Source organism: Microcaecilia unicolor, chromosome 8 (genome assembly GCF_901765095.1).
Source record: "Microcaecilia unicolor chromosome 8, aMicUni1.1, whole genome shotgun sequence".
In the NCBI taxonomy this organism is placed as follows: domain Eukaryota; kingdom Metazoa; phylum Chordata; class Amphibia; order Gymnophiona; family Siphonopidae; genus Microcaecilia; species Microcaecilia unicolor.
This window is the reverse complement of record NC_044038.1, coordinates 39523155-39549870: the sequence shown is the minus strand read 5'-3', so window position 1 is coordinate 39549870 and position 26716 is coordinate 39523155. Positions and strand designations below refer to the sequence as shown.

At 45.8% G+C, this 26716-nt stretch overlaps 1 protein-coding gene across 1 annotated transcript in view; it reads right to left on the bottom strand.

Moving 5' to 3' along the window:
- GRIN2A (glutamate ionotropic receptor NMDA type subunit 2A) overlaps positions 1–26304 on the bottom strand; it is a 523242-nt gene extending 496938 nt beyond the window's left edge. Inside the window, exons 1-2 of the mRNA XM_030213245.1 lie at positions 26287–26304; positions 23463–23879 (exon numbers count right to left, since the gene is read on the bottom strand). Coding sequence (XP_030069105.1) covers positions 23463–23879; positions 26287–26304 — 435 coding nt within the window. The remainder of the gene's footprint in view (positions 1–23462; positions 23880–26286) is intronic.
- Between the last annotated feature and the right edge of the window lie 412 nt (positions 26305–26716).

The window sequence follows — 26716 nt, the reverse complement described above, 5'->3', positions numbered from 1 at the left end:
GTCAAGGGGACCAGTGCACTACAAATGCTGGCTCCTTTCATGACCAAAGGGCTTACACTTGGTTGTTTCTGTGATGGGCATCCTTGGTTTCCATTATCGCCGAAAATCAGAAACGACCAAGTCTAGGGATGACCATCTCTAAGGACGCCCTAAATTTCATGATTTGGGCGTCCCCAACCGTATTATCAAAACGAAAGATGAACGTCCATCTTGTTTTGATAATACGGGTTTCCCTGCCCCTCCACTGGGACATTTTGTGAGGACGTCCTCAGCAAAACTTGGGCATCCCTTTCGATTATACCCCTCTAAGCCATACTTTGTATTGTTATTTGAATATTTTTACTGCTGTAATTGTCTATTGCTCATGTTTGATTTATTCTTACTGTACACCGCCTTCAGTGAATTCCTTCAAAAGGCGGTAAATAAATCCTAATAAAGAAAATAAATAAAATTCATGATGACCATACAAATAAGCCATGGTATAGGCTCAGTGGGCAGCTCTATTCATACATCAAGCAATAGTGCTGGCAACATCGACTCTTGCTCCGATTTTTCAGCAATGCACTAAAGGGTCAACTTTTATTTTACATTCAATGAAGATGCCTCATTCTGTATTCAGTTGTGTAGCTCTCTTCTCAATAATTCTGCTGGCTAAAGAGTCTTTTTACCAAGCTGCAGGAAGCGTTGGCCTCAGTGCACCCTTTCACAGGATTTTCCGGAGCGCTAAGGCCATTTTTCCCACGACCGGAAAATGACTGATTTTCTATTTTTTTTTAAACTCATTGCCATGCACTAATGTTGCCGTTAGCACGTGAGCTTTTACCACCACCCATTTGGTAGGCAGAAAGAGCTCATGCACTAACCCTGTGCTAATCAGTTAGTACACAGCAATGTAGATGTGCTGATTAGTACAGAAAACTCGCTGTCTTACCCACAGCACGCCGCCTCCATGCAAAACATTTAAAAATTATTTTGCATGCGGTTTGCACATGCTAATGTCAAACTTAACAAAGCCTTTTAAGCTACATTAGACACACGTTAGCGCTTAACGCAGCTTAGTAAAAGGGCCTCTAAATGACTTGAAATTTCAGTGGTTCTTGTGCCAGAGAGGAGTGCTACTGCATCACAGAAAACAAAATGTGTTCGACAAAGCCCTGCATTGCAAATGGGGGAAGCAGTTCCTACTCTGGACAAACCAGTAGGGAAAGGGAATGGGACTTGATATACTGCCTTTCCAGTGGTGTTCCTTGGTCAGCTGCCACCCGGGGCGGATCGTCGCTGCGCATCCCCCCGGGTGCAGCGTCGTCGTCCCCTGGCGCATCACCTCCAAGCCCACCTCCCCCAGTGCATTCTTCTTACCTGCTGGGGAGCTGGGAGAAGTCACGCGGCTCCATCTGTTCCCTGCTTCTTCTGCCCTGGAACAGGAAGTAACAGCAGAGGGAACAGGGAACCGGCGGAGCCGACAGCCGTGAGCCTGCTCCCTGAACCTCTCCTGTAATGTGTGCCCAGGCCAGACCGCCTCCACTGCCCTGCCCCCGGTACGCCACTGCGCCTTTCTGTGGTTTTTACAACTACATTCAAAATAGGTATTTATTTGTACCTGGGGCAATGCAGGGTTAAGTGAGTCACAAGGAGCTGCAATGGGAATTGAACCCACTTCCCCATGATCAAAGTTTGCTGCACTAACCACTAGGTTACTCCTCTCTGCTGAGAATGATGGAGTTGGAGCTGTTGGAAAGGAACTTCTCGTTGGGGGAGATAGCATGCCATGAGACTTCCAGGGTTCTTTCCCACATTCATTCCAAAAGTAAGAAAAAAAATAAAACATACATACACACACACACAAATAGAAGTGTACAGCACTATATTGTTTTAATACTGCATTGCATCCCCCTCATGTGTCAATAGACTTTCACATTTAAGTATGTAAGTGTTATCCCCCCCCCCCCCCCTCCCGATATTCAGCCAGTGGCAGGCAGCACAGTTAGCTGCCACCAGTGGCGCTGACCACGGATATTTAATGCCAGGCTGTATCCACTTCAGGCACAGGCAGCTCCTTGTGACTCTGGGCAAGTCACTTAACCCTCCATTGCCCCATGTAAGCCGCATTGAGCCTGCCATGAGTGGGAAAGCGCAGGATACTATTGGACATTCTACATGGAATGTTGCTACTATTGGAGATTCTACATGGAATGTTGCTATTCCACTAGCAACATTCCATGTAGAAGGCTGCGCAGACTTCTGTTTCTGTGAGTCTGACGTCCTGCACGTACGTGCAGGACGTCAGACTCACAGAAGCAGAAGCCTGCGCGGCCACATTGGTGATCTGCAAGGGCCGACTTCTACATGGAATGTTGCTAGTGGAATAGCAACATTCCATGTAGAATCTCAAATAGTAGCAACTTTGGTCCTGAGGAACTGTAGGTTCGATTCCCACTTCAGGCACAGGCAGCTCCTTGTGACTCTGGGCAAGTCACTTAACCCTCCATTGCCCCATGTAAGCCGCATTGAGCCTGCCATGAGTGGGAAAGCGCGGGGTACAAATGTAACAAAAATTAAAAAAATAAAAATATCCAGCGACCAGCATTGAATATCCAGTTTCAGTTTTCTCGGCAGCCACTTTACCAGTTAAGCCGACATTCAGCACTAACCGGTTAAGTGCTTTGAGGTTAATGATAGGCCACATAAATAGCAGACCTATCTTAACCACTAAACTTAGCCAATTAGTGCTGAATATTTGCACTTAATCGTCTAAGTTGCGCGACACTGCCAGTTAGCGGCTAGCCACTAAGCGGTAATACTCAACGGAGATAACAAGCTATCTCCCACTGGATATTAGTGGTTAGCTGTCTAAGTGCTATTTAACCGGCCAGTTAAATAGCGTTGAATATCGGGCCCTATGTGCACGATCAACACTATTCTATATTTTTATGCAAGGGAGTGTACGCATGGGCGGGGCTTCCACTTTTGTGCGTATCTTACACAGTTATGTGAGTTACGTGCTAAAGTGTCATATTTAGGCATGCACATTTACTCCTGCTAGTGACATGGCGTAAGTGGGCATCCCTACTTGTAGATACTGCGCTAATATTCTGGGACAGAATCCTGGCACTCAGATGCCATTATAGAACTTTGGTGCCCAGTTCTAGAATAGCCCCGTAAATGGTAAGTGACCACTGTTGACAGTTAACTTTCTGGAGTAGAGTCTCTGGGTCTCACTGAGGCAAGATAACATATCTCTGCATCATCATCTGGAATATACAAATCACAAACTAAAGACTAAGGGGCCATTTTGCTATGACTCATAGGTGCCTACACGCGTACAACACGCATCAAATTAGAGCTAGTGCCCAGCTACTTGGTGCCCCGGGCGGTAATTCTAATTTCTACACACATCCAAAACGCGCGGCAGAAAATAATTTCTATTTTCTACTGCGCGGCGCTAACCAGGCGGTAATCAACAGTGTGCGAGCACTAATGATTGCAGCCTTGTCAACACATGAGACCTTACTGCTAAGTCAACCAGCGGCGGTAAGGTCTCAGGCCCAAAATGGACACGTACGATTTTTATTTTGCCACACCTCCATTTTTGGCAAAAAAAGGCCTTTTTTGCAGGCACACTGAAAAAAGGACCTGCGCGCGTCCAATACATGCGTCTACACCAGTGCAGGCCATTTTTCAGCGTGCCTTAGTAAAAAGGCCCCTAAGAACCTTACACTAATAAACTTTCCAACGCTAAAGTGTACCTCTGTTCATGATCATGTTAGATGTTCTAGTCTTGGAGCATTTGAAATTCCTGAGTGCGTGCAAATCTCTCTCATGAATATTCATTGTGGATATCCTGGAAACCTGACTGGCTGGGGTGTCTCCAGGACCAGGTTTGGGAACCACTGTCCTGAGGCCTTGCTTCCATTTGAGGCCAAGATGCACTGTGTGCGTAATTCTAGAAGGCAAAGGTGACTTGGAGTAGGGGGAGGCTGATACTGAGAAGAAGGACGTTTTGAGGCCAGTTCTGAAAATGACCACATGCATGCGTGCTTACCAACTTGCAGGCACTGATTTTCAAAAGGAACTCCACCAGCGACTGATTCAGAGTGTGCCAGGGAAAAAAAAGGGAAAGAATGCACTAAGATTTCAAAATATAATCTCAGTACGGAGCTGCCAGAATTTCCCTTTTACTAAGCTGCGGAAGCACTAACGCGTGCATACTGCAGCAAAAAATGGCATACCTTGGTATGCGCCGATGCATCCTGCGGTAATTTTGCCATCTGCACACACTACCCATGTACTAAAAATGAAAAATGTTTTGTGCAGGGGGCGTGTCAGAGGGGAAGAGACTGGGCATGTCTATGCAAATCAGTTAAAGCGTCAGCATTGCCCACACTAATCAATTAGCGCAGGTTTAGCTTGTGAGTCCCTACTGCCTACAAAATTGGTGGCGGTAAAGGCTCATTCGCTAATGGCCATTAATAGAAAAATCTGCAGTAAAAATGGCCTTAGCACGCAGGAAAGACCCATGTAAGGTTGCGCTATGGCCACTTTTTCCCTCAGCTTCGTAAACGAGCCCCTATATTTTATATACTGCTTAACTTATTCAGCTTTGTCACCCTCCTATCTCCATGCATATCTCCCTGTCCCTCATCCACCCGACTCTTCCTGTCTCTCACCTATCCACCCCCACCCTGTTAGACTGTCACTGAAATGCTTTGATGTTCCCATGCATATCTCCTGGTCTCTCACCTATCCACCCCCATCCTGTTAGACTGTCACTGAAATGCTTTGATGTTTCACTTATATATACTGTCATCTACCAACATTTGCTTATTTCCGATCTGACGAAGAAGGGCAACCTTCGAAAGCTAATCAAGAAATGTATTAACTTATGTCCAATAAAAAAAGGTATCATCTTATTTTCTATTTCATGTTTTATTTTGTTTTATTTCTATTGATTACCTTTGAAAGTGGACTAACACGGCTACCACACCTCTCTTATTCAGAACAAAGCAGATTACAAAATAGATTATAAACCAAAAAGAAAAATCAGGGCTCCATTTTTGATAGAAAAGTCTAGCTAGTACACTTAAAGTGGAAATTGTGAGCCTTCCAAAACCCACAAAATACCAACGGTACCTATAAATAGGAGACACCTACAGACTAGAGGGCTTTTGTAGTAGTGCACAGTTAGGTACAACAGGTTTTTAGGTGTTCCTGAAAGACTCACAATACAAAATAAGGGTATTAAGGTGGGATTTTAAGATTTATTTATTTGTACCATTTGTATCCCGCATTTTCCCACATATTAGCAGGCTCAATGTGGCTTACAAAATACCGTAATGAGGGACGCCAAGTACGGTAGGTTTTAAACAAGTACAATAATTAAAAGGGTCAGGTAAGGTAGGTGTAAATGGATACAATAAGGACAAGGAGGTTAGAAATAAAATAGTCATTGCAGTGTATATGCATTGTAGGGTTGAGGTAATTAAGTAGAATCAATAGGGTAGGCCTTGCGAAACAGGTATGTCTTTAAAAGTTGGCTTGAAGTCTTGAAGGCCGTGCGTTATTTTCACGCTCTTTGATAATGCATTCCACATTTGCCTACTTAGGTAAGAAAAATTGGATGCGTAGGTTGATTTGTATCTGAGTCCAATGCAGCTTGGATAGTGAAGGTTCAGATAAGTACGTGACGAACTGATTCTGTTTCTGGCTGGAAGATCTTGGGGCCTCACCGTAGATAATCTTGTGGACTAGAGAGCAAATTTTGAAAGTAATGCGGTCCTTGATAAGGAGCCAGTGTAGTTTCAATCGAAGAGGTTTAGCGCTATCAAACCTTTTTTTTGTTGAATATCGGTCTGGCTGTGTTTTGGGCTGTCTGTAGTTTTTTCATAAGCTGTGCTTTACAAGATGAGTGAGTCCCTTTATGTGAAGTCCACTGCACTGACCACTAGGCTGCAACCTCTGCTCTGCTGGGATGTCTATGTGGCCAGTTTATTAGGAATGGTGCAACATAGCCATCCCTATGGCTTGTTTTTGTTTATTTTTCCCAGGACTTTTTTTTTTAATGATGCCTAAAGAAATACATACTGAGCACGAAAACATCTGGAAAATAGCAATTTTCGAAACAAAAAAAAAATAGACTTCCTAGTTTGAATTGCTACGTTTTCAGCAAAACATCTACAATTAGACTTGGATGTCATATCGAAAATGCCCCTCCACAGCTCCACAGTTATTAAACTGCTTATTTCCCATGATATTTATCCTTTAATTTCTGCTTCTGACTTATAGATATATATATGGCTATCAAAACGTCAGCTTTCTAACTGATCCTTGACACCTGTTTAGAAATAATTGTTACAGTACTAGAACAGAGTCTATTATATATCAGAAAGTTTGCTACTGGGTTAGTGGGTTTGGAGCAGGATTAATGGGTCTGCAAGCTGAGAAAGTGGGTTCAGTGACAGTGCTCTGCACTAACAGAAGCTGACCTCTCCACTAAAGAACGAATGCCAAGCGAAGAAAAGTGGATCCAAAACGAACCTCTCTCAGATGGTATTCTCAATCAAGGTCTTTATTCAAATCGATTAAAATGATGACCCGACATGAGTCGTGTTTCGGCCCTACTGGCCTGTGTCAGGGGTCTAGGAATTTTTTGAAACAGTATATTTTCCTAGAACAATTGTTTTGCAGCCAGTCTCCTATGATGTGTAACATCACACGCGGATCTCCAAACAACGAGTCACGTAGCTTTCCTGTGAAATGCTATCCACTAAGTGATAAAATAGTGCTGTACACTGTCATACACAGGTACCAAGTTTGATTCAAACTTAGGTCACCTGGCGCTGGTGATGATACAAAGGTAGTGTGCAAGGTAGCACGCAGCGATGACACCCAGGGGTCCAACGTGGGCTTCCAGCTCGCTCTTCCAGGACTGCCACTTGCCCAACGCAGCCGCCAACGGTAGTCCTGACCTGAGTGCACACTATTTCCATGGGGGAAAAGAACCCCCCCCCCCCCCCAGAAATGTCTTGTGTGGTGGTAACCCAGCGGTAATCGGGCAACGCCACGTGATGCCCAGTTACTTCCAGGTTAGCACGGGAGCCCTTATCGTCACCTCAATGTGTGGCAGTACGGGAGCCCCATCACATGGCCATTTGGTAAGAGTTCTCTCACCACATGACCACATGTGCCAGGGGTCTTTTCACCCGCTGCGGTAAAAATGGCCCTGGCACGTGGGATAAATGGCCCCCAATGCTAGCGCATGACCCTTTTTCCCGCAACTTGGTAAAAGGACTTCCTAGTGACTGAATTTAGGGGCATAGCCAGACCTCACCGGGAGAGAGGCCAGAGCCCGAGGTGGGGGGCACTGTTTATCCGCCCCCCCAGCCGACGCAGCCGCCACATTGCATCCCCCCTGCCAACTATCCCCATGAACCCCCCTCCCACCACCAACCCTCCCCCGCCGTCGCCGCCTGCCCCCCGCATCAGATAGCCTGTTTGCTGGCGGGGGTCCCCGAACCCCGCCAGCCGAAGAGAGTTTTCTTCAGCACCGGAATAGCGCCTTCGTTCAACGAAGTTCCTGGTGTGATCAGCTGTTTCTGACGCCTTACGTCCTGCACCATGCATGTAGCCCCATGCAGGACGTAAGGCATCAGAAACAGCTGATCACACCAGGAACTTCGTTGAACGAAGGCGCTACTCCAGCGCTGAAGACGACTCTCTTCGGCTGGCGGGGTTCGGGGACCCCCGCCAGCAAACAAGGTATCTGATGCGGGGGCTGGCGGCGACGGCGGGGGAGGGTTGGTGGCGGGATGGGGTTCAAGGGGATCGTCGGCAGGGGGGCCAGGGCCAAATCTACGGGGGCCCAAGCCCCCTCAGGCCCCACGTAGCTATGCCACTAATTTAGAGTACATGATTGCAGGGTTCTGAAAGGCGTCCTAGTGCCCACTGTACCTGGTGGAGTTCTCTCATTGTAGTGACTAAGAGAATTTGGGAAATGATGTAAAATAGGGAAGGGGTGGGGGGGGGGGGGGGGGAATCCCCAGGCACTTGCAAATGAAGACTCGTGGTACCAGATCCAGAAATGGCTCTGAGTGAGCTTGAAGCCTAAAGTACAATATTAACAGCCACTTCAAGAAAAAAAAAAAAACACAAGCAAGAACATGACCACAGAGCTATATATTACACCTTCTTTATCAGTGGCGTAGCCAAGGGTGGGCCCAGGTGGGCCCAGGCCCTCCCACTTTGGTCTCAGGCCCATCCAGTAGCAGCACACCTATGATGTGGCTGGCAGGGATTCCCAAGCCCTACCAGCTGAAAACTATCAAAACCTCCCACCTGCATACCTTGTAAATAGCAGATCTTTGCCTGTAGCGAGCAGCGACTGATATATGTTGTGGGGCCAACATGAGCAGTGTGTATTAGATGCTGCTCGCTGCTGGTGAAAATCTGCTATTTAAATAAGTGTGGGGGGGGGATGTTTGAGAGACCATATGGTATACAAGCGAGAGAGGGAGAGACCAAATCACTTGTTTGACAAGGTGGAGGAGTTCTGCCCACCCATCTTGGGCCCAGGCCCACCCAAAATTGGGTGTCTGGCTACGCCCCTGTTCTTTATATAGGTTCTTTGTACTTCATTCAGCCCCTATTTGCATGTGAACAAAACTAAACTGTACCCACTCCTACAGAAGGTTTTAAAATATAATAAAAATATACTGAAGTAGATTCTGACTGCTAACCAGGCAGATATACTTTAAAAGCACAGTTATATTTAGCTCATGAATGTGTGCTCCCTAATCTGAAATAGTTTAATAAAGCCTAGGATGGATTTGTCAACATTTTTCTCCAGGGCAAAAACCGATTCCACATTTCTCAACAAAAATATTCACATAGTACTGCATAATAAATCAGCACATTGATGAAATCCCAGCCTAAAATGATACAGATCAGTTCTCCAAGAGGTTTCGCATTGTAAGAGGGAGGCTGGAACTATGAAGAAATCTCCATTGCTCCACCAGTTTTCCCTCTTATTTCAAGGCAGAAAAACAAAAGGGAGAAATTCAATGTAATGAGGGACTTTCCCAAACAGGGCTGCCGAGAGGGGGTGGGGGGCAAGATTCCCCAGGCCCAGGCCTCCAAGGGGGGCCCGGCCCGGGGTCTCTCTCTGGTCCTGTTCCTGACGGGACCCGGGTGATCACGTCCCAACAGGAGCGGGAGAGAGAAAACTCTGGTGCCGGGCCTCCCTTGGAAGTTGGGGAAGACCCGAAGGAGCAAGCACTGCAGATCTTCCTCCAGCGCTGCTCTTCACTCTGCCCATTGCTTGCTAAGCAGCTGCTTTTCCTCTCAGCCGCGCATGCTCGGTTTTGAAACTGAGCATGCCCTGAGAGACAAGGCAGGTGCAGGCAATCAGCAGAGTAAAGAGTCAGGATCCCCGCCAGCCAAGATATTTGAATTGCGGCAGTGGCAACAATTGTGGTGGGGGGGCGATAGCAGATGGCAATCGTGGGGGGGGGGGGGGGGGGGTGGCGGCGGCCCTTCCCTGGGCCTGAGTCTCTCAGTGGCCCTGTTCCCAGCAGAGGACACTGGGATGCATGTAAGCTGAAGGAGGGTGTAGATTACTGGAGGAGGAGGGGCGATATAGCGAGGACCAGCTGGGGCTGGTTCAAAGGGGAGAAGTATAAAATCTCCCAGTGAGATAGACTTGGAGGCAAGGACTGAAGGGATCTGGATGCCTTAAATATCCCAGCTGGTGATGTCATCAAAGGACATCGGCGCCTGTCTGAGACTGCTGGCCCTTTAAATTATTACTTCAATGCACACACGTCTAAGGAAACCGGTTCCTGCCAGCGTCACAATGCAGTGGGCTTGGCAGCCTAGGGAGCGCTGGAAGCACTGGGGACTGATCCCATACCTGGCCCACTATGACAGGGAATGTTGTGGAGGATCCAGAGGTGAGTCGCGGGATAGGAGCACAGCCATGGCCTTGATAGTATCTCCTCTCCAAAGGCCTCGTACTCCCAGGCCCAGGCCTGGGCTTATGAGGAAACATATGATGAAATCTTCGGAGAAGGACTGGGGCGTGGACCTGGTTCACCAGTTTCCACGAATTCTCTTCTGGACCATAACCCTTCCAGGCAATGAGGTATTGGAACCTCTCCTGTACTTTTCAGGAGTCGAAATGCTCTGGACTTCAAACTCTGTGTCGGGGTGAAGAAGTGACATCCTCACACAGAATGGCCAAATGATGGCTTAGCTCCGTGCACGCTATTGCTGAAAAATGACAATTACAGAGTAATCCAGAGCCATCTGAATATATGTGAGGCTGCCTTACAGTTGTTTGTGGTGGAGGGGTAGACGGTGATGTCCCAGGGACAATGGGCTATCGATTTGGCCAGGTTTGCATATAGTGGTGTGCCAGAGGGGCCCCACATGGCGAGTCAGATCATGGAGGCCGGCAGAGTGGATCAGCCTTATCCTGCCAAGCAACCCATTGAAGGCTCCAGGGAAGGCATACAGAATAGTGAAGAAGACACAGTCTTTGACTGAAATTCTCTTGTGGCTTCAGGAAATAAAAACAGATTTAAAGGCAATGCAAACAGAACTAACCATGTTGAGAGCAGACTTACATGTGGACATTAGTGAATTGGGTCATAGGCTCGAGGAAGCAGAACAGCGACTGGATGACCACACAGATAGTATTGAGACAAAAATATGCAAGCAGCACAGCAACAAAATCAACTAATTCAAGATAAATTGGAGGACTTGGAAAATAGAAGTAGGTGCCACAACATGCACTTTCGGGGCATTCCAGAGACTCCAACATATACAGACAGCGTAGCGTTGGTCCAACAAATAGTGAGCTCGCTCCTATCGAATAACACGGCAAAGCTTGCCACGGTGAAATTGGAAAGAGCACATAGAGCGTTGAGCTCCAATAGAAATAAAAAACCTAGGGACCTCATTGCATGATTTTATGATTATCAGCTTAAAGAGCGAGTGCTGCGTGCTGCTCGGCAGTCGGAGAAATTTCATTGGGACTCATATTGTGTTGAAGTATACCAAGGTTTGGCTGTGGCAACGCTCCAAAGGCGATAGGAACTGCTCCCCCTCACAGCATTTTTGCAAGAGCAAAATATACACTATAAATTGCGACATCCCTTCGCCTTGGTATTTTATTAGGATGGCAAAAATTCACCAAGTTCGATCTATTGTGGAAGCCAAGGAGATTTTACCAGAAGGTTTGCCTGAAGGATCATCTAGTCGCTCACACTGCGACACTCTGTGACAACAGGAGAAAACAAAGTGGCAATGAGTGGCAACAGGAAATAAGCGCCTTCAACAGCAACAATTTGACAGTCGCCTTCCATCACAGCCTACAAGAAGACTTGATTGTATAATTAGGAGTGTATATATTACTGTTAAGTGATGGAGTGGGAATGGGGGGGGGGCTAGTTGCACACGGGTTAATGATCTTTTTAAATATCACTGGATTACTATATACTAGTTTTGATTGGTTGTTTATGTTTGCAGTAGAGTGCTCTCTTCCACTGAAACCACGATTTTCTCCTAAATGGAGATCGCGTATAAGCTTGGGAGAAAGGTGGGAGAGGGGGGAGGGGTGGGGGAACAGGGATAAGGAACAGTCATTTGCATATAATGCAAGCGAGGTGCCTTGCAGAGAATGGGTTGTACCTTAATAACCTTTGATGTGCGGGGACTAAATTCCCCTAGACAACGAGGACTGCTTCTTCAGGAGTTGACTAGATTAAGAGTAGATGTTGCGTTAATAGAGGAAACACATTTGAGGCCAGAAGATGAGCGATTTCGTAGGCATAAAAAATACTCAAAAATATTCTTTGCTTCTAACACCTTCCAGATGAAGACTAAAGGAGTATTAATAGCACTTGGAGAGACTAACATGGCAAATTCATAAGGCGATTAGAGATCCAGGAGGGAAATATTTGCTGCTCATGGATAATGCTCTGTATTAAATGTCAATGCACCATAAGTAAATTATAAGGCCTATTTAGATAGGTTAGACCAGGTTCTACTAAAACATGCAGAGGGTACATTGGTCTTGGGGGGGGGGGGGGGGGAGATTTTGTTAAGTAGTAGTAGTAGTAGATTTTAATCTCACCCTGAATGCAGAATTGGATAATTCGACTAGAGAGGTTGCATATGCCCAGTGGGAGAGGGACACTATAGCACACTTCATGGCTAGATGAAATTTAATTGATCTTTTTAGATTTAAAAAAAACCCAGAAAGCCGGTCTGTGTTTCAGGCGAAAACGCCTGCGTCAGGGGTCTTGTGCAGAAAAGATCTTCAATTGTGTGTCAGTCAATCGGTAAAAAGAAACAATTTTGCAAACAGCCAAATGCTAGGAGCACTGCTTTAGCACATGATAGAAGACTGTTTCTGCACAAGACCTCTGACGTAGGCGGTTTTGCCGAAGTACGGACTGTGTCGGGTCTGTTTAATAAAGCACTGATTTGACACCCCCTCCCCATTCTTGAAGGCTCTTTGTACTTTTTGGTTTAATCTATCTCTTTGGTTGTGCTTTGAATTCCCTCTCTCCCGTTCGATGACAAAATAACTGCCATAATTTAGCACATATCTTCGATTTTATTTGATAACAAATATATGCACTATTAAATCTGCATTAGTGAAGCAGGTAAATACCTTTGAAGCCTTCATTTCTCTCCTATAGTTCTCTAGTTTAGTCTCCTGTCTGATGCTACTATTTGGCAGTATAGGTCTCATGGTTCCACACAGTGTTCCCTCATTTTTTATCATGCGCACCAAGCTGGGAAAGCCGAGGAGGTGCACCGTACTGCTTGATTCTGACAAGGAACTCTTACCAGCTATGTTCCACTTGGTGAAGCATTCTTTCTTTTCCCAAATTAAATTAATCTTCCATTACCATCCTCCATTTAAAAAGAGCAAAACACACATAGCATATACAATTAATACCATATCTTATATATCTAGATTCCAGCTATAAACCTCTTACAAGTCAGTTAACTATCCCCAGCTGCTTAATCCTCCCAAATTAAATTATCATCAACTAAAAGCCTAAAGAAAAAGAATTGTCTTGCATTGTTTTCTGATGGAAGATAATCTCCTAGATTTCTCTCAGGAGCCAATGCAGAAAGCCTAGCCACCCGATTGCCACAGGTTGTGTGCAGACATTAATGGCTGATCAATGCAGAGAAGGATTGAGCACAGAAAATATGGTTGTACGCTGCATTAAAATAAAATAAAAAATTTTTAAAAAAGAGTGAAAAATCGATTCACTTTTACCCGTTCTACAAAATCCTGAGTAGAGTAGAATGGATCAAAGTGAATCTATTTTCACTCTGTCAAAAAGTACACATTCCAAGAGACACTCGATGAAATTACATGAAAATACTTTTAAAACAAATAGGAGGAAATATTTTTTTCACTCAAATAATATATTGTTAAGCTCTGAAACTTGTTGCCGGAGGTTGTGGTAAAAGTGGTTAGTGTATCTGGGTTTTAAAAAGGTTTGAACAAAGTTCCTGGAGGAAAAGTCCATAGTTTGCTATTGATTTGGACATGGGGGAAACCACTGCTTGTCCTGGGATTGGTAACATGGACTTTTGCCACTCTTTGGGATTCCAGAATCTTGCTACTCTTTGGGGTTCTGGAATGTTGCTACTATATGGGTTGAAAACTTTGTGGGGATGGCGTTCAATACATGGACCGAACCCTGAAACAGCAATAACGAAACATGACGCATGTTGGCCAACGGTCCTTACATAGAGTAATCAAGTTGACTTTATAAAGTTAATGAAGCAGGAAGAAGTAAAACATTGTTGGAATTGGAAAAGGTGCAGCGAAGGGCAACTAAAATGATAGCGGGGATGGGACGACTTCCCTATGAAGAATAAGGAGGCTAGGGCTTTTCAGCTTGGAGAAGAGACGGCTGAGGGGAGACATGATAGAGGTATATAAAATAATGAGTGGAGTGGAACAGGTGGATGTGAAGCGTCTGTTCACGCTTTCCAAAAATACTAGGACTAGGGGGCATGTGATGAAACTACAGTGTAGTAAATTTAAAACAAATCGTAGAAAATCTTTCTTCACCCAACGCGTAATTAAACTCTGGAATTCGTTGCCGGAGAACGTGGTGAAGGCGGTTAGCTTGGCAGAGTTTAAAAAGGGGTTAGACAGTTTCTTAAAGGACAAGTCCATAAACCGCTACTAAATGGACTTGGGAAAAATCCACAATTCCAGGAATAACATGTATAGAATGTTTGTATGTTTGGGAAGCTTGCCAGGTGCCCTTGGCCTGGATTGGCCGCTGTCGTGGACAGGATGCTGGGCTCGATGGACCCTTGGTCTTTTCCCAGTGTAGCATTACTTATGTACTTATATATATATATAAAAGTTTTCAAGTATTTGGAAACTAAAGAATTTCTTAACAACTATAAGACGCTGGGCTACTTTTGATTGTTGGACATTTTTTGCCCCCCCCCCCCCCCCCCCGTCTTTTGAAGGAGATGAATCTTTGAGTGGGTCCGTTTGAAGTTGAACTATTTGGGTTTCTGCCAGGTATATGTGACCTGGATTGACCACTGTTGGAAGCAGGATACTGGGCTAGATGGACCATTGGTCTGTCTCGTATGGCTATTCTTATGTTCTTATATATGGTAATGAGGCCATTAACTTGTCTGGGCAATGCACAGAAGGAAACAATGGTTTTTGCCCCACAGTCAATGCGAGAAACTTTTCACCAAGTCCAAGGTAGCTAAGAAAGTTTAGTGGAGAAGATTTAACTGTCAGTTTGTCTTTTGCAACCAGAAAGAAATGACTGCAAGTTTAAAAGATCGACAGGAGGTAACACAGCTTGTGCGCATCAGAACAAAAATGAAAGTGTCAGTGCACATTGGCGTCTGTTCTTCTGCACATAAATATCATCCTTGCAAATGTGCAGAAGTGCAGGCACTGATGTGTTCTGACACTCTTTTTTTATTCCGACGTGCATACAAGAAGCTGCGCTTACCACCAAACCTTTGTGCACATGTGTCTGGCAGGCTCCTCCCGATTAGCATGCAAATTCTATGTGCATAAAATTTGCGTGCGCTTAGCTTGCTTCATGCCATGGTATTACACTCGCAGTAGAAGCAGATATTCGTATGTGGCTCTGCCTGTTGCTTTCTGCATCGGCCTCTCAGTCACTGTTTCCTCTAAGCTGAGCGGGAGTCCTCCAACTCTATTGCTGCCAGTGGGTGGTGGTGCTTTAATATCATGTTTTCCATCACTAGAGACAGGCAGGTTCCCTGGAGTTCTGCAGAGCTTGCCTGTCCCTCACTATTGAAAATGTGATAGCGAAACAGCACCCTCTACTGGCAGGACTGTAGGTGGAGGACTCCCGCTCAGCTTAGAGGGAACAGTGCTCTCGCTAATGCATACCACAACTAAGCTGCCAATTTGCCCAGTGCCAGGGGAGAGACTTTAGGCCAGTCCTGATTTCTGGCAGTCCGATCCTGGTGTATTTTTGGGACTGTCAGTACGTATTTCAGTGGGTGGGACTATAAGTACCACACTGCTTTAGGATATAAATTTAAAACGAGAACCAGCCTACAAGTCCTCTTCTTGGAACCGAGGGGTATTAAACAAAAAAAAAAAAAAAAAAAAAAGACTACTCCTAGTATCTTGAAAGCAAACTTCCAAAGGAGCTGGAAGCTTCCACAGACATTCTCCCACAAAACGGAGTGCTCAAGGACAGTGCTTCTCAATCCTGTCCTTGAGTCACACCTAATCCCATCAGGTTTTAAGGATGTCCACAATGCATTGGCGTAGCCAGGCCCACCCACTTTGGGATCAGTCCCACCCGATAGCAGTACACCTATGATATAGCTGTCAGGGATCCCCAAGCCCCAGCAGCTGAAAACTCCCAACAACCGTCCCTCCTGCATACCTTATAAATAGCAGATCTTCACGAGCAGCGACTGATACCTACTGCTCGCACTGGACTCATAGCCTTCCCTCTGATGTATTCCAACTTATACGGAAACAGGAAGTTGCATCAGAGGGAAGGCTGTGGGGCCAACATAAGCAGTGTGTATTAGTTGCTGCTCGCTGCCGGTGAAAATCTGCTATTTAAAAGGTATGCGGGGGAGGGGGATGTTTGAGAGACCATATGGCATGCAGGCGAGAGAGGGAGAGTCCAAATTACTTGTGGGACAAGGCTGAGTTGTTCTGCCCACTCATCTTGGGCTCTGGCCCACCCAAAATTGGGTGTCTGGCTACGCCCCTGCCACAATGAATATGCATGAGAAAGATTTGTATGCACTTCCTCCTTGGTATGTAAATCTATCTCATGCATACTGTATCTATTGTGGACATCCTGAAAAACCTGATGGGACTACATGTGCTTTAAGGATTGGGTTGAGAAGCACTGACCTAAGGACACATACATATCAATTTTCTCTTTTTAGAAAAGCTGGACCCTCTGGAAAACAGGAGTCAAGACTTTAAACTTACATCAAAACAGTGTCAAAAACCAACGCAGAGAATCAAGACCAGGTGTCACATGTTCACACACCCTCAATCCCATTATTATCCATGCAGCCATCGCTTGTACATGTTGTAACCAATACAGCCGGTTCTCTTGGGCCCCTTTCAATAATGCATTAGCATAATTCAGCTTCCCAAAACAGCCGCTGCATAACCACACAGAAATGTTGTGCTGTAACACAGGAACATCAGTTGCAGATGAGGCACATTTGAAATACAGAAACTTAAATTAGATAATCAGTCTGATTTTGCATAATAAATGCCAAATCTAAAATCGCCCCCTGCAATTTCCCCTCCAGTTTTAACCCTTGGACTTCTCCGCAGAGTGACAGATGCTGCAGGCATTTTGGACAATACTTAACATTGAAAAAATAGAAACTATCACAACCTGCAGAAAATCCAGTTTACACCAGTAGCCATAGACTAACTAAATCACTGCATATATCCTAGACAGCACATTTAAAAATGCTTTTCTCTGTCTAGTTAGGCTGGTCCTGACTCTGTTCTCTGCTACTATATACCATCCAGCCCATTCCCTCCTGACCCTAGGCAAAAGCTGACATCTTTGGTGAGGGTGAGGTAGGGCTATTGTGGCAGCAAAGTAGCTGCATGCTCAGTCCATTTCAGCTTCACTTCTGGTCAGGGGCGTATCTGAAAGTCGGCGGTAGCGGGGGCTGAAGCCAGAGTGAGGGGGCACATTATAGCCCCCCCCCCCCGCAGCCGCCGCCATTTCCGACCCCCCCCCCTGCCGCCGTGGGTACCTTTGCTGGTGGGGGACCCCAACCCCCACCAGCCGAGGTCCGCTTCCTCCTGCCGCTGCGAGGTTTTTTAAGTTCTTCATCGGGATTCGTCCTCCGTCACTCTGTGCTGCTGTTCAAAGAAGCTGCTAGCTGAATGCAGTTTCGGACTGAGTCTGACGTCGCTGCTGCACGTTGTACGTGCAGGACGTCAGACTCATGTACAACGTGCAGCAGCGACGTCAGACTCAGTCCGAAACTGCATTCAGCTAGCAGCTTCTTTGAACAGCAGCACAGAGTGACGGAGGACGAATCCCGATGAAGAACTTAAAAAACCTCGCAGCGGCAGGAGGAAGCAGACCTCGGCTGGTGGGGGTTGGGGGTCCCCCACCAGCAAAGGTACCCACGGCGGCAGTAGGGGGGTCCAGGGCGAAATCTGCGGGGGCCCAGGCCCCTGTGGCCCCACGCAGATACGCCCCTGCTTCTGGTCACCTGTTTCCCTGGATGGAAGGAACTGAGCATGGTTGGCTGCTTTATCTGCTTTAGTCTTGCCCTTTTTCTACTTGTTACCTGCATGACAGGAAGGCATAGGTGGGTCCTGAGCATCCCCTTTATTCTCTCTCCCCCACACTTCCCTAGATCAGCAGCTGAGAGCACTGCCTGCAGAGCCATAGTGGAGGGCAGAAAGGAAGCCCTTCAGCAGACAGCCTCCCAGCAACTGCTCCTTGATTCCCCTGTTGTCTATTGGCTGGTTGGGTCTAACCAATGAGCTGGAGGGGGCAGACGTCTCTGCTGCAGTTCCTGCCTCGAGGAGACTGCAGACAGGGTCTGAGGCCCAAATGCACAAAGGTCCATGTAATGAATCTGCCTGTATTTCCAAATCGCATGCTAATGAGCTGCTTGTTGTTTTTGAAAACAGGCTCGTTTGCATGTGATAGTGGGGAAGCCAGTCAGTCAGCTGAGCATGCTCAGAGCAGCTAAACGTGGCTGCTTTGCGCATGCTTCAGACATCTTTCATACATGCAGACAAGCTATGTGTATGCAAGCAAGCAGGCAGGATGGAAGAGCACGATACCTGAGAGGATAGAGTTGGTAGGGGGTAGAGACAGGAATTGTCGGGTGACAGCTCGCCTGAACGCTGGTGCCTGCTGCTGGCCCATGCCCCATTGGGAGAAACCGCTGCTCCTGGACCTGAGTAGAAAATCTACTCTGGTTGTAGCATGGAACTGCGGTCTGCCCACGCAGGAAAGAAGCGGGAGCCTGAACGCTGGTGCCTGATGCTGGCCCATGCCCCCCCATCAGGAGAAATCGCTGCTCCTAGACCTGAGTAGAAAATCTGCTCTGGTTGCAGCATGGGACTGCAGTCTGCCCACACAGGAGAGAAGGGGGAGGGAGAAAGATAAGAAAACTATAGCCATTCCTCCCTAACCTATCAAATAAAGTCTAAGAAATGCATTTAAATAGTTGTAACACAAACCTTCTATGTTTACATTGTGGACATCTCTCTCACTGCTCATAAGTGTATAATCTTGTTGTTGGATGGCTTTGACGGGTCCTTCCACCTCTTCCCTCAACAGTTTCGGCTGTGTTTCTTGCAGTACCGACAGCTCCTGACCACCCATTAAATTTTCCACAGTAAAGGTAGGGGCTGCTTCTGTGAATCGCTTGTAAAACAGCTGTGCATCACTTTGCATGCACATTTGTATAGTAATTATCTCATTATAATATCTTTGCATATGATTTTCATTAGCTGCTACAGTGACAGGAAAAGAGCTCGCAGAACACTTTTGTGCATGTCTGACTGTACTCCGTGCTTGCTAAACCGGCTAGAACCAGTGTAAAAACCATGTTGCTGGCTCATTAGGTTTTGTGCATCTAGGTGTGAGAAAGGGAAAGGGATAGAAAAGTGCTAGGGGATGAGTATAAGGTTTAGGTAAGGAAATTAAAAAGGAGAGAGAATTCTGCTGTGAAGACAGACAACCAGCCCTGCCAAGTCTCCTGTATTCAGCAGGAGACTCACGCTGTTGCAGGTCATCTCCCATACTCCCCCACCTCAGTAGCTTCCCCCTCCATCGGCAGCAGGAGTTGCATTAATAAGACGTCATCTGCTGCTGTTGTGGGACCAGTCTCGTGATAAGAGCTGCAAAATTTCACAGGTCTTTTCGGATGACTGGTCCCACGGAAGTGGGAAAAAACATTTTGTTAAGGTGCTTTTCCTGCTGCCAGAAGGGAAGGTGGCCTGTTGGTACCACAGCTGTAGAATTTAGTGAACTAGGGGGTGGAGCCAGGAGGCAGAGTAGGCACAGCTAGGGCAGGAGTGCAGCGGGGCTGGGGCATGTCTGAAAATCTCCCTGTCAAAAATCAGACCCCCTTAGCAGCTCTGAACAAGAGCTATTGGAGAAAGGTAGATACAGACTGTGAGGCTTTGAAAAGCTGAGACAGGACTGTGATGGGATAATAGAGCTGGGAGAATGGTCTATGATCTGAAGAAGAGCAGGGGCTGGGAAAGGAAGGGCTGAGTTAAAGGTTCTGAAAGGGAAGGGAGTCGTGTGGAGAGAAGATGTGAGAAGGTAAGACAAAAGAGAAAGAAAAGGCAGGAAAGGGAAGGAAGTGGCAAAAAAGAAGGGGAATGAGATAGAGGTTCCGAAAAGAAGGGGGTCATGGTGGAGAGAAGAGAGATGGAAGTAAGAAAGTGCAGGAGAGGGAAGATAGTGCAGAGGAACACATTATGGAAAAAAAAATACATGTAAAGAAATGAGAGGAAGCAAAATGAACTTTTAAAAGAAAAAAAGAATATGAAGGCGGAGAGGAAAATTAACAGACAACCAAGAAAAAGTAGAAACAGAGGATTGAAGTTAAACTACAGACACAAAGGTTGGAAACTTGCTTAAATTTAGCAAAGATTTCTATGCTTGCTGGGCTGGGTCAAGGGTGGGGGCAGTTAGAATTCCACCCTTCTCCTCCAACCCTGTGATAACCAGGACATATTTTACTGGAAAGTAGTGGGAGAGCAGGGGTGAGGGCGTTGAGGTGTGTGATGCTATGGTCTGAAAAGTCTCTGCCGAGTGAGCTTTGAGACGCTGGCTAATGGCTAATAGTTCATGGTTGGCTATGGTTCTGCTAGTAAGCTCCAAATTGGGACAGTCCGGGGCAAAAGTGGAGGTGCCTAGATTGACTCTGCCAAATAAACGATCAACCCTTGGCCACCAGAAGAGCTCAGTTCATTCCCCACTTATGTTTTCTCCCTAGCACTGTGGACTCCAGAGATAAGACGGACAGCCTGAATACTTTTCACACTGTCCGTCTTATCTTTGGAGTCCACGGTCGTTTTCCCACTTTTTCTACTGCTGTTGCATCTCGTGGGATCTCCGAGTTCTCCGCTTTGGTGGATTTCTACTGGATCTTTCTTCCTAGCACTGGCAACTGGAAGAGCAGCAGCAGCATGTTGTAAGTAATTATGGGGCCCTGCTGTCACCCCAGCCCCACAGGTTTTCTTTACGACTAGGAAGTATGCACAAGAGGAAGAGGCTGGGCTTTCCTTTGCCTGCTGGATTCACAGGCCTTTTCCAGGGGGTTTTAAACTTTTTTTGGTTCCCGCACCCGTTTAACTGATCAATAAAATCCTTATACCCCCCTTCCTAAACCATATGTCCACTAGTGACTACTGAACTACATATGTCACTGTTTGCTGCTTCCAGTGCTAACTGCTAACATATCACTAAAATTACAGTAGCACATAGTAATGCATTGGTTCCCTATCTCCTCACATATCCAATTTAAGATTCTTCTTTTTGTCTTCTAACGTCGTTTCCCATCAGCTCCCATCTACCTGCACAATCTTCTCATACCCTACGTCCCGTCCTGCTCCCTCCGCTCCTCTACATCCAATCTTGTTGCGCTCCTGTCACCGCAGGTTATTCATCTTAGTTACCTTGGACCTTCCCTCTGGAACTCTCTCCTGGCTCAGCTCTGCTCTGAAGCATCTCTCCGCAAATTTAAAAAACATCCCTCAGAACTCACTTGTGCACTAAGAGCTTCTTTTACAAAGCCATGCTAGCGATGCCAAAGCGGTACGGGACCCTTTTACTAAGCTGCGGTAAAAAGGGGCCCTGCGCTAGTGGCAGCGGCCATTTTTGCCACGCACCAGGGCCCCTTTTACCGCAGCGGGTAAAAAGGCCAAAAAAAGACATGGCCATGCGGTGAGTTCATAGTTGCCGCGCAGTCATTTCAGGGGGAGCACTTACCGCCACCCACTGAGGTGACGGTAAGGGCTCCTGCGCTAACCCGGCATGCCGAATAACCTCTCTGTGGAAATGGAGCATACTGGGTGTGAAACTACCGTCGACACCCGCTTTGGGCCGGTGGTAGTTTCGGATTGCCACGCTGCAAGCCTATTGCCATGTGGCAGCCCTTTCATGTACTGAATCGTAGCACGGCTTTGTAAAAGAGACCCTATGACTTTTGCCATACCTGCACCCTGACCACGCCTTGTTTTGTCTTTCTTTACCCTATCCCCTTCTCCTTTTTTACTTCACTCCCCCACCCCTTCCCCTCTTGTCTCTTTCTGACTGCCTGTCATTGGGTATGTTTTGCTGCCCTCGCCGGCCACCTTGCAGTATATCAAGCGGGATAAATTAAATAAATACTATCCAATAACAGTCCTAATCCACCTTCACTCTTTCTAGAGTTTCAAGACCCTTTTCCACACCCCATTTGGCCTCTTCCTACACCCCTTGTGTGTACAGGTACCTCTAGTTAAGAACCCCTGCCTTATGGTTGCACAGTCCCTTAAGCTTCAGAGACCATAAACATGGGACCTCTTAATATGACTGAGGATACAAAGGTATTGGCAGGTGAGAGTGGAAAGATAAATACCAAAGATCAACCCGACTTGATATAGCTAGGAGAAACTAATGGGCTGATGATGAAAAGTAAATGTGGGTGCTAGAGGCCACTAATGTCATACTAGCACTTTACCAACGCAGAATGGTGAGAGGGGTCTAGCACAGCAAACAACGAGTGTGCCAGGCCTTAACGCAGATAGCATGCAAATGTAGTCACGTTCATTTAAATGAGGTCATTTTGTATTCCTCTCCAATGATCAGAAAAGAGCACCCGAAACAAAGGTGCCTTACCGCTGTAAAAAATAACGCTAGTTCCAAGCAGGCATTAGGGTGTTGGAAAAGGCGATTTCCCATGATTCTCATGCTTTTTTCATGATTCTTTCTGCAAAATCTACCGGTTTTGATTGCTTTTCGAAGAAGAAGGAAGCCCGTGCAAGCCCTTGAGCGCCGGTTGTATGAAACAACAAACCCGAACGTGAAGCACACATTGGCGTCTAAATTTAAAGTAGCCATGCTTTAAAAAAAAAACCACATTCACGATCGGGTTTTACCAGGCGCACGCACACAGGAACTGAGCTTAACGCTGAACACTTCTGCAAATGCACCTAGTGCAATCCTCCCACCGAACTCTCTAATAATCAAAGCTATGAGCGTGCCTATATTCACTTCTCATTAGCTTTAAGCATTAGGGCGTTGTTTTTCTGCGCTTATTTTTGTGGCACTATTCAGAATAGCGCCGGGCTTTTTGATCATCAGCCTGAGATTGAATTCACTACAGCCGGCCACAAACTGGACCCTATGCAAACGCTGTTGGTTCTCTCATACTATTGCTGTCAAGCACCGATTGTTACAAGTATGTTCGACGCATATACAGGATAATATCACACCAGCGAACATGACAGGTATTTTGACTCCTGACCCAGGCACAAATGCCGAAACACGGCCATGTCGAGTTTGCTATATATTAGACAATCAAACTTGCTGACAAGATTAAAGGTTCCATATTTATTCTTTGGAATCCTTGTCTTCATTGCCTCACTTTCTTTATTTATTTTTACCAAAGTCATCAAAACCATTAGGTAACGCTTTGTTTTCATTTTAAATGCAATGTTCAGATGATTCAAATGCCAATGATATACCAAAAGCCAGACAAGAAATAGTTACTTTGCATGTTTGTTAAAATCAGAACATTAAAAAGGGCAGTGGTGTAGCACTCTGTGGGGCAGACGGCACTGGTGTAGTAGAAAAACCTGCTTTTAACATTGAACATATTATTCTTTTGATGACGTAACTGTTGGGAGAGGGCCAGCTGCACATCAAAATGTGTTCTGTGGATTTTCTTACCTTTTCTGCCATGATCATGGAGGACCCACCATAAATTCCCAAAATTGGGATAAAAGTCTGGGACGAAATAAAATCCAAAATTTGGGGAATGGCTTCCTGGTCAGTGTCATCTCCAAAAATCACCCCATGGATTTTGGTGCCTGACATGAGGTCACATATGTGAGTAATGATGCTCTTGGGGTCGGTCTGGTTCACTAGCAGGGTGATTACATTAACATCAGCGTCTGGCGATAGTTCCTTTGTCCAAAGAGATCGGATGTCTCTCTCGGTGACATAGCGGGTCCTTCCCAATATCACTGCAATGTTCAAGATGGGATAACTTATCTCTTCTCCACAAACAAAATCCAGTTGAACAAGAAGGGCTGGGAGCAGCAGAAGAGCAGAACCAGTTTTCCCCATTTTCGTCAACTTTATTTCCTGCAGAAGCGAGAACAGGTGGATTGAGACCACAGTTTAACCCAGGCTCCAGGCTTCAGGTATCACCATGAATCAAAGAGGAGAAAAGTATAATGAATTCACCCGCTACATTTTTCATAGCAGCCTTTCCAATTAAATGTTTCATCTCCCTGTTACCATCATCTCAAATCAAGTCATGCTACCCTTAGCATAAGATCCCAAGTAATAGTGTTTATATGACGACATCTCTCAAGCACGGAGAAATTCCATCCTGGCAGTGGCATGAAATACTGTAGATATAGGAACATATTTTTTGGACTGCGATAGAAAAACTGATATAGGGAAAGGTCACAAATACAAAAGTTCTCATCACCCTTATTCTCAACATCCTCCTCCTTGTCACAAAAAGGCAGATTATAGATAATAGATCTATATATCTATATGCTGTGTGTGCATAGGAGCCAACTCTGTGGGTGCTTGAGCACCCCCAATATTGAGAAACTTCCTTGTATGTGTCCACGGAGGGGTTATGTCCATTGGGCTTAGCACCCCCAATAATTTTGAATAGTTGGCTCCTATGTGTGTAGATAGACAATTACAGGCAGATAATATGTATATATACTTACAGATGAGTTCTTATCTCATAATACATATATACATGCCGTTTTACATATTTATATAGATAAATATAGATACACCACCGGTACAAGTTCCAGTTTGGGATTTTCATGCCCATTATGGAATCCCGTAATATCTCAACAGAAGAAAGGGATACAGGTGTGCAGTGAGAGAGTGGAAGGAGTGAGAATCCCTGCAGTGTCCTTGGTATTTCTTTGACTTGCTGCAGACCCTGAAGCTTTGGCTTAGTCTGAAAAGCTGCAGTTAGTTTCTGCATAGTGACTGTGTCTACCAAGGGCTTTCATCCCACTCCCCCCCCCCCCCTTCTCTCTCTCTCCTTTTTTTCTTCCCCCTGTACTGAGGAATCAGTGCCTCGGGCATGAGGAGAAGCCCCCTTTCTCCGACACATGCCAACCCTGACACTGGCACCACGTTTAATTCAGCTCCGAACGTCAGTTACACGTGTCGCCCGATTCTATTTCTGGTCAGTCAGCCTGCTGTAGTGCTCGGATTCTGACACTCATAGTCACGACCAGGGAATTCATCATCAACCTCCGCATCGGCTGGCATTGAAGAAACCTGACTATGTGTCACTTTCACCCCGATAAAGGCGATGGAACAAAATCAACCCCTTTCTAGCCTTTAGGAAATGTTTTAGTACTGTTTTGCATTGCATTAGATTCTGCACCATAAAGCTATGTCAAGAATCTTACTCATCATATCAAATGGATTTTGCAGTTAGCAAACAGTTGTTTTTTCTCTCATGCATTGTGCAGTTCTTTGTTGAAATAGTGAACTGCACCAATTAGAGCTGGAAAATACGCAAGGTAACTTTACTAGCTCTGAAAACCCCTGCAAAGTGTTTCCTTCTCATTCATTCATTTTACCATTAAAGGGCAAATAGTGCCCCCTGCTGTCCCCATCACTCACTACTTTCCAGGACAAACTTTTTTTTTTTTTTCAACCTACCTGGAATGTTATAAAATACAGCTGCTGCTTGGCATGCTCCAAAGTTTGACATTTCGTAGGTTTCAGCAGTGAGGCTTAGGACGTCCCTCCATCCTTTTTGGCCAAATGCACCCTTGTTGCTGCAACATGTTCTCCACATAGCACCCATGAAACACGACCATCTACGTAGGAAGACATGCAAGGAGGGTCTGCGGAGATAATACAGCAAAAGACACGCAGATTAATCATATCAAGGGGAGATCCTTGCTAGCCACCCACCTCCTCCTGCCTCTCAGAAATGATGATGCAGGCTAGCGTCTGCTTTTCCTGTGCTGCGTTTTTTTCCCCTGCTAGTTATAGGAAGAGAGAGCACTTGCAGGTGCTTCAAATTGGGCGTGCATCATCTTTCCAAACTGCAAAGGGACGTGGTGGCACTCAAGCCAGACAGAAGAGCTTAAAGCCCAAACTATTCAAATAAGAGGGTGGCAGTGCATTTACAAACGAAGTGCAAGACAACAATGAGAATAAACATTGCACTGAGTCGCCTGTATCTTGTATGACTGCTCCGTTCCCCTTAGCTATAAATCAAACAGCACACGTATCGGAAAATATTTAGCTAGGAAAGAAAGTCTCAGCCCATTTGATTGAGTGTATTTTCAAAGAATATCTGGGGAAAGGCAGCTAACCTGATATTCTAGGCATGCACTGCAAGCACGTAAAGAAGATAAATTCAGTGGATGTCGTGCCTCGATGTATAGAGACGCACACATGTGAATACGAGCCAATGCCTGTATTACTGTTTAAGGTAAGAGCTCATCTGCAACTAGCAATCTATTAGAGCTAAATAAACTAACATACTTACTGCATTTTTCTTCCACATGCTGTAATTCCAGGCTTGGATTCCTCAAAGTCATTTCGACAGACCCCTTTGCAAGCACTGCAGTAGAATATACATAATCTTCTTTCTTCCTCTATTTCATCAGTTTTGTGTTCATCACAGTAAATAAACCCAGCAATCTTCAGTATTTAACATTCCCCATGATCAAGCTGAAGAGTGAAAAATCATTCCAGCTGAGATCTCTCTCTCTCTCTCTACAATTCAGTATTAAGCTTTTGTATTTCCTTTCTTGGTACTTCTGAGGGGGTTTTTTTTTCTGTTCTGCGGCAGGCATACAGGACAGAATCCCTGGTCTCTGTGTGTGTCTCGGGCTTCTTTAGAAATTGGGGGTTTCGGTCAGAACACAGTCATAAGGTGAGCTGAGCCGGAGAATTAACACGGCTTTCATCCCAGC